This window comes from Pollicipes pollicipes, unplaced genomic scaffold, assembly GCF_011947565.3.
Source record: "Pollicipes pollicipes isolate AB1234 unplaced genomic scaffold, Ppol_2.1 Scaffold_7262;HRSCAF=8765_pilon_pilon_pilon, whole genome shotgun sequence".
NCBI lineage: Eukaryota > Metazoa > Arthropoda > Thecostraca > Pollicipedomorpha > Pollicipedidae > Pollicipes > Pollicipes pollicipes.
The window spans coordinates 22,444,892-22,459,385 of NW_023597055.1; the positions used below are offsets into that span (position 1 = coordinate 22,444,892).

Sequence of the window (14,494 nt, forward strand, 5' to 3'; positions counted from 1 at the left end):
ACTAGATAGACTCAAAACTACACCTCCGGGTTACCAGTTTATGTTTAATCCAAGCTTGCATCCACCTTGCGGATCAATTAACAGCGATATTTTTCCGTTGATAAACGGCTTTTCGGTTATAAGACTGGCGACCGTGCAACGCCATCTCGTTAACGCAGGGGCAGGATCAGATGTACTTCAGCGGGTCCATCACCTCCACCGTCGGCTTCGTCACCCGGAGTGCCGCATGAGCGATGCTGGCATCGAGCTGAAAGTCGCACATCCACCTTGCTAGCGTGTTGTTTGAAGGCAGGTGAAGTCCATGATATGCTGGGCGAATGCATAGGTCTTCCGGCTGATCGAGCGTAGTGCGACAGTTCTGGCGCCATCCAGGCCTTCCATCGACCCTTGCCCCGTCAATGCTGGGTGAGTTGTTAAGTTGGGCGCTGAGTTGCTGCTGGCTGACGACGTCCTCGGTCTGGACGTGCCGTAGGTTCCGAGTATTCCGCAGGGGCTGGCACACCTGGCGCAGTGGGCGAACGATCCTCGGGGTCAGGTCAGACGGTTAGTTCGGTGCTGGGCATGTGACTTGACCCGTCAAAAGTCAGGCGGGCCTGTTGATGTCCTGGCGGTAAATTCAGGCCCGAGGATGACAAAAGCTCCAATAGTGAAAAAGGCACAGCGCGAATTGTCTGGGTGTCAAGGACCCGAACAGCGTGTAGCGTTTTCCACCCGCCAAATTTGTTAAATACTCAGGACGTGCACCAGAAGCGTAGTCAAGCACCCCCCTTTCCCATGTGGACTCACTTGGCCAAACTTTAACAACATGTAGACCTGCTGAGCTGACGCATAATAAGGCTGGGTGGGAGCTGAAGACACATTGTGCCATTGTTGCCCTGTCAAACACACAGGGCTCACTAGCATTCGGAGTCCCCATCAGTGTCCCTGTTCAGCAAATGTTGCATGTCTCCTGGCGAACTCGGGGTCCCTTGTCGGCACAGGACCCCCCCCCCCCCCCCCATTAGTCACTGTAATCCCCTGACAGACGTTCTCATTGTTTCAGGGACCCCGACCAATGCAAATCCTGGGCCCGGCCTCGTCTCAGGAAACAGACCACCAGGATTCCGAACGATTCGGAGCCGGCTGTTTGGTGTTGGTGGTCTCTGGCCGACATAAACGTTTGCGTTGTCTCTGTGGTCTCAGCCCGTTGTCTCTTGCGTTGTTTGGGTAGGCCCCGGGACCCTCTCCGGGCCTCATCGAATACTTTCATCAGTGAACTCGGGGCCCCTTGCCAGCACAGGACCCCCCCCCCCCCCCCGTTAGGCACTGCGGGTCCCTGTCATATGAATTGTGGGCAAAAACTACCTTGAAGTGCTGCGATCAGTCACGGCAGTTCACTAATTCGCCGCCAAACCTCAATGGAAAAAATTGAAGTATAACAATAACAAAATGAACGGGAGTTGAAACTTATAAATTGAAGCGTGGGATTACCTGAGTTGATTTCTTACAGAGTATCCACCTTAAAATATATCTTTTGAAATTTTGTGACAACCGGGTGATACAGAAACAGTGGAATCTAAAGTGGCAGCAATCGAACAGTTGGTACTATCCAAGCGAGTTAGATTATGATTGACATTCACATGCGATTGATAATATCAGGAGGTGTTCGGTTGCGTTGCATAGGGGTAGTCATGGGAACAAAGCCGTCTTCATCTTCGGCTTCGTCAAGCCGCAGTTTTCACCACTGGCTTTGGGCTCTGCTTCGGTTTGTGACATTATTTAGGACTGGCATCGGCCTTGTGTCATTTAGAAAATCTGGCTTCTCCTTCCGCTTCGAACAATACTTGAAATTGGGATCAGACGTAAAACCAGACCTCTTCCCTCCCCCAAAAAACCCTCCCCGCTCCCGGCCTGCGTTCCTGCTGGTTTCGGCCTCATGCGATCTTGAACTGATGTCTTCGGTTTCGTCATGGTGACTTTTTCCATGAAGTTACGACTTCAATTCACTAAAACATACATGCCCATCATGTCATCTTAATATACATACCAATAGGGTTTTGGCGCTGTGGCACACACGTGTCTGAAAGCTCAACACCAGCCTGCTATTTTCGGGATCAGCTGACACCTGATGATGGCCGGAGGACAAACTGTCCAGAACATGGTGTGCACATTAGCACGCAAGACGAGGACAACAGTCCAAACAACCTTTCCATCCGTAATGTCCACGCCTCGTCTCAACCACTCTGTAAAGCCGTGATGAAATTTTTAAGCGCGCGCGAGAAGGGCTTTAGTTTCACAACACAACATTGCTTATCAAATTCTGCTTCGACTTCGGCCTCGTCACTCTAAACTGATGGGGTGGTCTGGCTTCATGTTTCCTGAGCTTAAGGCTGCTGACTTGGCTTCTGTTCAGAGTTTAAAATCACTGCATCAGCATCGGCTTCATGCGTTAAGCACGAAGACGTTGAATAAATGGTCATTCATCCAATTCATAGATGGACTATTTCTCTCCGTATTTCGTTCCGTCTACGTCGTTACCAAAATTGACTAAATAAAAAACGTCTGGGCATCCCGTGCCGAGGAATTGAAAGCTGTTTCTTTCGAATAATGTTATTACAATTTGGAAGAGTTTGATGTTTTCGGGGTCACGCACTGTAATGATATCAAGAGGCCGCTATCATGTAGACGACTTATTCAGCTTTGATAACATCGCCAATTCATGCATTTACGCTAGCTGATGGACCTTCTAGGTCAGATGACATGTTCAATTTTGTATATTTTCCGAAATGACGTCCTCATAAGTGTGCAAGGAAAAGCGGCGATACAGGTGCTTGGTTGCCTTATCGCTAATCTACTTGATAGCTGTGCGACTTTTAGTGCCCATAGTTAGTAAGAAAAATGTTCTTATAAGGTCAGGTATGTAGGTCAGGCCACGATAGGTCACGTGGTGTTTGCGATGAACCCTAACCTCAGCTCTAATCCCTTCCCTACCCTAAACCCTTCAGACGCTCTAATCGGCATCCAACGTCCTTCCTTTTAGCGTTTACGGAAGCCCCGGTCAGATCTGATCATTGGCGCCGGGCTCGCTACAGATTTTAGCACACCAGGGCCGTTTGCATCTACGCTGTAAACACGCCGGCGCCGTTTGCACATACGCTGTAGTTTTTAATATAATTTTTTCCAAGACGCTTTTGCATTGTCCAGGGTGAAGGGCGCGGCGTGGACGTGTGACCCCCAACCACGTGGCCGGCGCCGGCGCCGGCGCGCGCCGCGGTTCCCGCCATTCACTTCCGCTGTGCTGATTCGCCGAACGCGGCGCGCGTCACCGCATTCCGCGCCGGCGCGCGGCGTAGTAGCCTTGACCCTGTGGGCTGACTCAGCTGGCGCGGAGTCAGCTGGCGGCCGTTGACCGGGGCTGGCTCGGTTTGGCGCGCGCTCTCACTCTCGCCGGCGCTGCGGCGGCGGGACGCGCCACCCCCGGGGCGGGGCTGTGCCTGGCTGGGGCAGCTCGCCCGCCCCCGGTGGCCAGTGACCTAACAGCTCGCGCGAGCTCACTGGCCGGGTCCAACGCTCGGCTTCAGGTCGCAGCTGCAAAGTGGGCGTCGAACGTCCGACGCGGGCATGGCATGACGTGGTGGGCACCCTAATCAAGCTGTCTTGGTGAGTGCCGCCAGCAGACGGCTACTGAGAAACACCTGAGCGCATGTTTCCGAGTTCCAAGCCGGGTAGTGATTCTCCACTGTTCCTGCGAAACATCGGCAAGTTTCTTGCCCGCACCAGAAATAACCTTGCCCATCCATTTTTTGTCACATTATTTGAACTGATGCTTAATTTATCTTCAAAATTATGAAGTGATATAAAAGTGTTTTGCTTTTGTATTACCTTGCCATCGAAGGAACACCTTCCTTCCCTAAACCAGGGCCTGGTGTATTCATAATCGAGCGTGACGCTCCAAACCCCGTGCCTGCACGTGACGTGTCACAGGCCATCTGTCACTGGCAAAAGCCAGTTTATGCGGTGGTTACATAACCTGGTGTTACCTCCCAAAGTCCTGTTCCATATTAAGACAGCGGCAAAGTGGGTTGGACAATTGCTGCTCATTTCTACGTAGTGCCGCGTTTTTTTGTGGCGATTTTGATGCCGACTGAAGTTCATGAATCGCTTCTGACTTCGACCAACCGAAAAAAACACAGTTGACTATGTAGAGAATTACGTCACACACTCGTGATCGTTTTGGTGTGATTCCTTTCGCTAGGAGATCACGAATGACGACCGTCTTGGAGTAAAAGTCTCTCCTGAAGAATTTTGCAAAATGCTGGCCCAACGATAAATGCTGCCACCAGGTGCTACTCACCCCACAGCGGCTACTTAGTCCATAACGTTGTGGCCAAATAAAATGATGGTTTCTGACCTTACGGCCACACAAAAAGCCGAGCATAGAAGTGACAATATTTCCGATGGGAGTCAATTATCAGGGGAAAATATACTGTTATTGTTGTATATTGAAAATATACTGAATATTTATATATATATATATATATATATAAAGATATGTTAGAAAACTGTATTGGTGCAATCATCGGCGTTAATGGTAAAAGCGCGACTGATGATAAAGGAACGTCCATGACCACTTGCTGTGATGATAAAGGAACGTCCATGACCACTTACTGTGATGATAAAGGAACGTCCATGACCACTTACTGTGATGATAAAGGAACGTCCATGACCACTTACTGTGATGATAAAGGAACGTCCATGACCACTTACTGTGATAATAAAGGAACGTCCATGACCACTTACTGTGATGATAAAGGAACGTCCATGACCACTTACTGTGCGTCTTGACATGGACACACTGCAACTGTTGTTCACTGACACGCGTTGTGGTAATTCTAGCTAAGCTCAGGACTGGGCGCAGTTTGCAAATTCAAGCCGTCTGCTTCCTTTCATCGTGCTTCAACACTTCACCCGTCTTTGACTTGACATCGGGTACCCAACCAGTTGCGAAAATAAACGCGCGGTCTAGCTGCTTCACAGAGTCTCTTCAGACATGCCGCCCGGGGCAGCGAGCGGGGTGAGGATCGCCTCGGCCCTGAGAAGCGAGCCTCAGTGCTCGGTAAGACAGTGGGCTGTTGGGGGCGCGGCGGCCGTTGCTGTCTCGCCGACCGCTCCCCCGCCGCCGTCGGCCGCGCGGCCGGCAGCTCTGGTTGGTCCGACGGGGGTTCACTCCAGGGTCGCCGCGCGCCGGCCCACCGCCATATAAGCGGCTGCGGCGGCTGCCGGCTCCAGTGTGGTCCGCAGACCCTCGCCGCCCCGTCGCCGCCCGTGGCAAATTCGGTCCGATTTGTCGCTCCGCTTTGCCGTCTCCTTCCGCCGCCGGTCTCGGCCGTCTCGACGGTCTCTGCAAAAAGTCGCTGTTCAGGGTCGGAAGTCGTTGTCATCGAGTGACTGGCGACGGTCGCAGCGCCGACGCGGACTCATGTCGGGCGCCAGCAAGGCCGCGCCGCCGCCGTCCTTCAGCCATCTGCCGCCGCCAGCCGGTCAGCGCGGCCCCCGCGCGTCTGGTGACCTGACCTCGGAGTGGCTGGCGGCGATTCTGCGCGCGTGTCACGGCGCCGGCTACTGCCTGCGGGGTCACGAGGGTTACGCGCTGCCGGCCGGCTCCATCGCCGTCTGCAGCCAGCTGCGCGGCTTCACCGCCCGCGGCCACGTCCGAGGTCAGGAGGTCATCGACCACGTGGTGGTCAAGCTGCTGCCCGAAGACCCGCAGATGCGCCGGCTCGTGGTCAACCACCGCATGTTCCAGTGCGAGACCATGGTGAGTGGGGTACGAGGGGCACTGTGGGCTGGTGCCTGGGTAGCAGAGCGGTTGTGGGACGCCTCCGGGTGGAGTCATGTGTGTGGGCCCAACGGAAGTGGTGCAGCGAATGCTTCGCGCTCCGCATCACGCTGTCTAAGATAGGTGAAATCACGGCTGTCCCGGGCTCAGTAGGTCCGGCTATTGTGCTATAATGGCCGCCATGTCACTACCCCTGTCAATGGCTGTCTTGACGCAGCTCCAGAGCTGAACGAGGGCTCAGACAGGGGGCCCGCGTAGAGGAGCCCCTGTTTAGAGCGGCCTCTGGGACCCCGCGCAGACAGACATAGACTCGCAGAGGCTTTAGACTCCAGAATTCGCGATGGGCCGGGCTGAGCCGAGCAGGAAGCCAGGTGGGCAGAGCATGCGGCGTGCGCCGATCGTTTTCCAACTGTCGAAATGTAGCGAACTGGCGAGGTCCGCGTTCAAATGGCCATGTTCATGTATTTCCTCAACGACATGCTTATCTAGAGTGGCCTATACCAACATCGCTCCGGTAAGATTTGTGTTCGATTCAAATCCACATGGATGAAATTGATGTTGAACCGAAATAATTGAGAGTCCTAATCAAGATTCAAATAAGCCTTACTTTTCAAATGAGGATTCGAATCAACCGTTGATTCAAGCAAATTGGCTTAGTCAAATTTTGATCAAAGAAATTTTCGAACAAATTTTCGAACAAAAAATGCCTCGAATCACCATATTTGAATCAGACTGAACGAGTTTCAAAACAATATCATATGTTAATGCCGTCAGGATTTCAGACACTGGTGATATTCAATGGCTCATCTGTTAAATCTTTAAAGCGCATTTATATTACCCCGCATCACAGTGCATTAAAGTACAGCATTTTGGGTTCCTTTCATGTATGTGAAGCAATATGCATTTCCTCTCGAACACTAAGCCTTCGTCCTCGAGCTCGCCTTCGTGAACTCAAAATTTAAATCATGCTTATATTTCAGTAAAGCATGAACATCCGTCAGATCTCTCACTTCTTTCTTTTCTTCAAATTCCTTACACGCGCATAAGACATCTTGATATACATTTGCATTTATGCTTTTGGTTTATGGCGTGTTGGCACTAAATCCAGCTCGGTTTCCACTCATCGCTGCGAGAAAAATACAGTCATTCATGCTATCATTCGCGGCGCATCGTCCGGCAGGACCATTCTGCCGTCCAAAGGTAAAACCTCATATGCTAGTTTTTGGCCGTCTTGCGTTTTTTTACGTCGTCTGATTTGTCTATTCATGCTGAACTCGGCTTTCAAATTCAACAGTTGGAGTTTTCACAAACTTTCAGCCCTTTCTTGTAGCTGAAAGTTTTTGCAGGCTTCAGCCGTTGGCTTAAACATCTGAATTCAGCATGGGAAAACGAATCAGATGACATAAAAACGCTAAATGGCAAAAAATAAACACATGGGGTTTACCTTTAGACGGCAGCATTAAGGACCGCGATCTCACAAATCAACCGGATTGGCAAAAGAACAGCGCTTTGGAATGTGTATCATTGACACTCTCTAACGTTGGATACTAGGGGCGCGGCAGGGTTTTCTTAAGGGAGGGCCCAGAGCTCGGTGAGCACGCAGCACGCCGATGTATGACCTCGCGTCGAAAACTCTCTGGTGAGAGACGACATTCCGGGCCTTAAGCGGGCCCCTTCTCGGATCCCTTCCTTGGCTACGCCCGTATTATATACTATTCGTTGGTTGCAGTTGTTTGACTTGGAAGATGCCGGGCTCTCAATCCAGTGGTGAGTGGCGGGAGAGGCAGGACGTTTGAGTTGCAGAACATGACATGGAAGCTTTAGCCGGAACTTTCCAAAGACTCGGCTTGGCCCGGGTAGCCGTGTTTTAGCATTGGGTGTCACGAAAAATTCTGCCGCTAGCCTGCCTACAGCGCTGTGGGCACCATCGTCCGATGAACTGGCATCTTAAAACTTCGCTGATGAGTTACAGGTTCAGGCAACGTTTTCTGACATGCTGCTCCGAGCGTGCTGCTCTGGGCGCAGAAGGCCAGTGCATGGTCTAAATCTGAATACATGTTTAAGACTTCTACAAACAACACAGTTAGTGCCGTTTTAGGACAAGGCATGCGGATCACGGAAGTTCTCAGTCAGGACAACTGCCATTTTTGTGTTGGAGCGAGAAGAGCTTTGTTCGAGTGATCAGATTGCCGAATGTAGCGTTAGGGGCTCACGTGCCACCTAAGTCCCTTGCCCTTCCCGGCGCAACTTGTCACCCGCGTGGTGCCGCGCGCCCGGCGTAGGGCCTCGAGGGGTTCCGCGAACAGACGTGGCTGACTGGATGCTGGTTAAGCCGCTCTCCGGTTGGCGACGTCGCCTCGGCCCGTGCCGTCTCTGGGACAGGTCGGCCCCTACCCTGATTTCTCCACGGCTCAGACGGGCGATTGATTCTCTCGGTAAATGCCCCCCCCCCCCCCCCCCCCACACACACATGCCTGTGGAGCAGCCCAGTCCGGATGAGCTTGCAGTGGTGGCGGTAGCCCCACGAGGACGTTAGGGCGTCGGCTCCGTAGTGCCTTCGCCAGGGTCAAGGGACATAATGCTGAACCTAACTGACCCGAAGGCTGGACTTCCCAGCGGAGAGACCCCTCCCCTCAGTCGTCCCTCTTCCCTCTTGATCCCTCTCCTCAGTCGTCCCACCGTGCGGCGACTCCTAACCCATTCGCTCGTCAGGTGGAGCCCCGACTGCTAACCCCGCTCTCTGGCAGCCCCCCCCCCCCCTCCCCCTTCTCCCATCGGCACACAGCGTGGCGGCCGCTAATCTCGGCCGACGTGTCACGTGGTGTGCCGGCTACTGACCCCCGGACGTCGTGCTCACGCCCGCCTCTGCCCGGCTCTGCGGCTACAGGGTGAACCGGTCTCGGCCGCCGGCGCGGCGAGGCCAGGGTCAAGGACGCTGCGGAGGTGTAGCTGGCCCCTCGTCGCCCGCCAACTTTCGCTCTCTGTCTGTCGCCCGGCTGGCTGTGGCAGACTGGCGGTACTCGCTGGCTGCTGACAGCCATCGGCACCCAGAGAGATAATTTTGCTTAGCTGAATGAAAAAACCCAACTGCCTGCCATCGGTGGGCGGCCAAAGATCATTCTTGTAGAAAACGTCAGTTATTTTATTTTCGGAATGGTTTCTAAGACGAAAATCGTGGCAGTCTCCGCTGAGAAATAGACTATAAGACAGCTTTGCTTAAATGGGCCGTGACTCGTCGCATAGGTGAACATGGATATGCAAGATAGATGAAGATGATAAATGAACAGTAATATGCATGATGTGGAGTTTCTATGATCAACAGTACGCTAGATGAGCAAGGTCATCGTCCGAGTTTCTGCATGAATTTTGGGTATTACGTGGCATGAGTACATATTTATTTTAGAGCAGGACTACCTGAAGGGATATCAACCATTGAATGATGATTGCAAATGTCCATTTTGCTTCTTTCGTTCTGTTCACATCGTTTGCGTCGGCTTAATGTAGCAGCCCGACTCAAACACATCAAACGAAAGAGCTTCTTGTAAAACATCATCGCTTCTTGCAGACTTTGTTTTGTTGTGTGGCATCACAACTTTCCCTCCAGTGCGTTTCTTCGGGCCTCGCCCCTTCGTTCTCTAGCCAGGCTCCTGTACAGAGGTTGCCCTCTCCATGCTCGTCCGACATCTGGAGCAGCGGAATTTCCCTCTGTTCAGGGGAAATTTTAGCCACTTGCACGGACAGCAAAAAAAAACTTTGTCTGAGGGTGGGCCGCTACACACAGCGCTTCTGAAGACGCACGCTTGCAGGGAAGAGTTCCTCTGAGCACGCGTGGTCGGCCCGAGGTGTCCTCCGAAGCCGCATGGATGCCGGGGTGTCCTCCGAGGGTGCGCGGATGCCGTGGTGTCCTCCGAGAGCCCCCGGCGGCGTTAAGGGCTCCTCCAAGGACACGCGGTCGCGGACCTCCTTCCGGAGACACGCAGCTGCACCAGTGACATGGCTGGAATGTGATTACCAGGAGCTTACCTTGCTCAAGAGGGCTCTGACCCAGACAAGTAGCAGGCCCGGCCGAGCCCGCTAAGCCTAGGCACCAATCCGCTCTCTGCCGCCTGCCTGATGGGGTGCTGAGAGCGGGGTTCGCACGGACAGCTCAGCTGGCGGGCTACGGAGCTCGGAATCCCCTGAGCTCTGAAGCGCTTGCGCTGGCCGGTGAGCCGGCGGGCGGGAAGCCCATTAACGCGGCCATCCGCGGAACTTCGCGGTGACGTCACTTCATGTGACGTCAGAGGTCGTCGCCCCGGCAAACCGCCGTTCGGACGTCGGAGAAGGATCGTGAGAGGGAGGGCGTGACAGAGGAGCGGTGTGCAGGGACGGGGGCTGGGGCGGCAGAAGTTACGAGCTGCTGGCGCCGGTAGCGCAGGTGGGTGTTGTCATGCCACCATGACGTCACACGCGTCTTCCCGGACGTTCCGCCGTTGTCGAGACCCAATACGTTCGTTGTCGACGCCGGCACCGAAACTCTGGTATCGGCCGGCAGTTTTATTTTTCGGATGCTTCCCAAGTGTCCCAGGCGGTCCTGCAACGGAAAGGAATGATTTGTGTGTGAATAATTTGTGTAACCAGGCCCGATGTGATGGCGCGAATGACTAAGATAAACCTTGCGGGGGAAGGCGATCGTTAGGATAAACTCTGTTTATGAGAGAGTCGTGTGGAGCTGACCTTTGAAGAGAGAAATACCAACACTAAATTACCGCTTCAACCAAATCCCTTGTTCATGTGTCAAATACCTGTTAAAGAGTTCTTAGCACCGCTCGGAACCCGGACTGGCGACTTATAATACTACGTCTCAGCTCCTGGACCATTTTATCAACTTCATCTAATGCGCTGAAATGGCTCGCTCCGCTTCTGCAAGACCGCGGAAAGCAGAGCAATGGCGGTTCAAAGCTCAGGTGGCACTGAACCCAGGGATGATCAGCCGATTTTCAGAGAAACCTAGGGTTATTAACCAATTATTAACCAACCGCTTATGAGCTCTAGGCTCTTCTGTCCGGAAAAGGGCAGCGCACGTTTTGAGCATAACACATTGAGCCAAAGAAGTAATCAGTTGCTCATGATGCCGCAGACAACGATCTGATAGTGGCATACTTATATTGATTATCATCCTGCCTAGCTTAGTTAGCCTCTAACCTACTCCCGATTCCACTGTAGTGCCGGCAAGGAGTTTCCAGCGACTGACCTGACGTGACCTGACCCGGCCTGGCCTGACCTGACCTGACCTGACCTGACCTTATCTGACCCGACCCGACTCTATCTGCTCTGCTGCAGGTGTATCTGAACATCCTGCCGACTCTACTGCAGCCGGCTATGGGTCAGTTGACCTTACCTGACCTGACCTGATCTGAACTGGGCCGATCTGACGCGCTCTCCTGCGCCGCAGGTGTACCGGGACCTGCTGCCGAAGCTGTGCAGGTTCGAGGCCGCCCACGGCTCGAGGCATGTGCGGGAGCTGACGGTGCCCTGCCTGTACGCGGGCCTGCTGCAGGCGCCCGACTACGCTATCGTGCTGGAGAACGTGCAGAAGCGCGGCTTCAGGGTAAGTGACTGACACTGACACTGACACCGCAGCAACACACCGCCCGCGGCAGGAGGCGATTGTTGGCCAGTGAACTTGCGAGCTAAACTGTGTACAATGTAGGCGGAACGGGAGAGAAACCCTGTCCAGTAGCTAAGTGGGAACAATGACAAAACTGCTTAGGCATGTTAACAGAACAGCGTTCGTGCGATCGGACCATATGTTCACGATCCCATGTCGCTACTTGAATGTTCACGATGATATATCGCTACCTGTCGTATAAAGACTGTCAACAGCCTTCATACGGCAAAGCGTATTCACCCACGACGGGCAATGCAGCAGCCTGCTGGGCGTGACTCTGTGACCGAAAGCTCTCAGCTCACCCGTCGCGCTCTCTCCCTCTCTGTTTAGACGATCAAGTCGCTGCAACTGCGAAAGCCGCAGCTGAACGCGGCAGTGCGAAGCCTGGCGCAGCTGGCCGCTACCTCTCACGTCTGGCTGCAGGAGACGGTAAGGCCCACGGTCAGGTCATGGCCTGTTACGCCCGACCCCGGCCGCGGTGCAAATACCGGTTGACAGCCGAGTCGGCGCTAACGCCGGTTGACAGCCGAGTCGGTGGTAAGGCCGGTTGACAGCCGAGTCGGTGTTGACGCCGGTTGACAGCCGAGTCAGTGCTGGCGCCCGGTTGACAGCCGAGTCAGTGCTAGCGCCGGTTGACAGCCGAGTGGACGTCAGCGAAGAGGAACCATGTTGCTTGTTCTAGCGCATAGCGGTAGCCCTCTGTTTTCCTCAGCGCTTGGCGGTAGCCCTCTGTTATTTGTTCTAGCGCATGGCGATAGCTCTTCATTGTTTGTCCTATCGGATGGCGGTAACCCCCTTATTATTGCTTTTGTTGTGACGCCTGCTAATAAACTTTTGACTCATACTGCGTAGGCATCCAGTTATCCTCCCTCTTGTAAGTGTGTGCCATTGGGGCTTTGCAACGGACTCAGCTGCTACGGCTGTTTGACGTCGTTTGCCTCTCATCTTGCCTGAGGGGCGGGTACCGCGGGAAATCAAACCCCGAAACTCTGGTTTCCCAGACGTGTAGTTTAACCACTACACTATCGGTGCCCCTAAACCCGTCTTCCTGTCGCTTGCAGCAATTGTTGGGCGATTCATTGTCGGAAAGAATTGCTCTGACCACTAACCTCTCCACTCCGGTGCAAACAACCTTCAAGTTAAGTTCCTACGACAGGAATAGAACCTGAACTTACCGATCTACCCGGCCACCTGCGAGTGTTGTCCGGCGACCGTTGACGCTAGCCTTCTCTCTTCCAGTGCACCGAGGACTTGCCGTACCTGCAGGACAACACCATCACGGACGGCCCACAGCTGGCTGACTTCATCAGGATGGGCCTGGAGCGTCTGTCGGCGCCGCTGGAGCTCGGCAGCCACCTCCGCCTGCGCCGGAGGCTGCTGCAGCTGCAGCTGTCCAGCGTGCGCCTGCTGGACGCCTTCCTGCAGCGGCCGCCCGCCTTCCGCGTGCTCTGCCATGGCGACTTCCGCGACGGCAACCTGCTGCTGCGGGAGACGCCCGACGGTGACTGGCAGGTGCGCGCCGTCGACTGGCAGACCTCCCGCCTGGGCAGTCCGGCGCTCGACCTGCTGTACCTGCTGCTGTTCTCGCTGCCGCGGCGCGAGATGGCCGACCTGGAGGAGGACGTGCTGGCCGCATACGGCCGCCACTTCAACCGCAAGCTGGCTGAGCTGGGCTGCGCGCGCCGCTACTCGGCCGACCAGCTGCGGGCCGACTTCACCGCCGCCAAGCTGGTCGGGCTGGTGTGGTGCCTGTCGGCGGTGCAGTTCTGGGAGCGAGTGCCCGGCTGGGCCGAGCACACCCTCGACCTAGCGCTGGAGGTGGATCGGCTCGGCCTGCTGGACGGCCTGCAGTGAGGCGCGCGGAGGGGCGGCGCAGTCGGAGCAGCGGCAGACCAGCAGGTGGCGAATGAGGCGCAATAGTGGCGCGGCCAGCTGACAAAGCGGCCGGCTCACCGTGTAGAAAGGTGCAGCAACGAAACGACTTCGTTGCCTTGAGCTTAAACGTTAACCCATTTTTACCTGTACATCATTAAATTAAACTTATTATCAGGCATAGAACACCAAAGGCAATGACGTATTTTGCATGTCATGCTTTGAAACCGCTTCGACCGTTTTTAGGATCCTTTGATATTCCTATTGAATCAGGTCCGATAATCCACATAATTACTAAGCATTCCCTCTCAGCGCAGAAGCATCGAAGTCATGTTTGTTTAAATGACGACGGATCCGGAAGCTGTCTCCGCCGCCGCACCATCTCACCCGCTCATGTCAAGGCTCAGTGTGACGGCTTGTTTGTGGTGGTGACCTGGAAGGAACCCTGGAAGGGAGCTGCGCCGCTGCGTTTGACGCGTGTGGGAAGCGCTGTCGTCCTCAGCAGGCCAGAGAAGAGCTTGGCAACATATCATGTGTCCATGTGTCCAGACTCAGGAGGCCCGTCTAACCACGGGAGTGAGTGGGAGTCTGTGCAGGTTTGCTAGAGCTTGTGATGTGCCCATGTTCGTGCCAGTGCGCTTTAGGGAAGCCAGTGCAGCTTTACCTACTGGCCACTGCCGACTGAAGCATCCTCATGTCCCCATACCGTCCATTTGCGTCCTTTGTCACTTTTTTACGTTTTTTAGCTCACATCGATGGGCAAGGTTGTGAGAATCGTCACATGAGTTGTTGAAGTGCGTGCGTGTACAATAAACAACTAAGTACACTGAATTTCTAATCATGTTAGTTGAAGCGGTTCTTCTGGACCTGTTAAGTGGGGCATGTCTTGGTGTCCTTGGACGACGGACACTGTGCATCGCCATCTGCGAAACCAGATGAAGTCTAGTTTTCATGTGCCACGCGAGCGAACATCTCGAGCTGCTCTTGAACGGTGTCCGTCGAGGGGAGTTACCAGGATACAGCGTCTGAGAAGGCCAAGCAATGATGGGGGGGGGGAGCAAACTGACCAAACAAAACGAGCCGTTCAGAGTTGTCGCTGCCGTCGGGAAAACGCACCACGCGATGCTCCAGGGGCATGGCTCCCTGCCCCTCCC

General features: G+C 54.2%; 1 protein-coding gene across 1 annotated transcript; it reads left to right on the forward strand.

Moving 5' to 3' along the window:
• Positions 1 to 5,282: 5,282 nt before the first annotated feature.
• Positions 5,283 to 14,170, forward strand: LOC119113351 (uncharacterized). The gene is made up of 4 exons (XM_037237662.1): positions 5,283 to 5,797; positions 11,253 to 11,408; positions 11,799 to 11,897; positions 12,708 to 14,170. Exons 1-4 carry the CDS (start codon positions 5,459 to 5,461, stop codon positions 13,320 to 13,322), a joined length of 1,209 nt encoding a protein of 402 aa, XP_037093557.1. The 5' UTR covers positions 5,283 to 5,458; the 3' UTR covers positions 13,323 to 14,170.
• Positions 14,171 to 14,494: the final 324 nt, after the last annotated feature.

Excerpts from the sequence above, each read along its gene's own strand:
- LOC119113351 (XM_037237662.1), top strand. The coding sequence starts at position 5,459 with ATGTCGGGCGCCAGCAAGGCCGCGCCGCCGCCGTCCTTCAGCCATCTG. Across the intron at positions 5,798-11,252 it reads TGTTCCAGTGCGAGACCATG|GTGTACCGGGACCTGCTGCC; the intron begins GTGAGTGGGGTA and ends CCTGCGCCGCAG. Across the intron at positions 11,409-11,798 it reads TGCAGAAGCGCGGCTTCAGG|ACGATCAAGTCGCTGCAACT; the intron begins GTAAGTGACTGA and ends CTCTCTGTTTAG.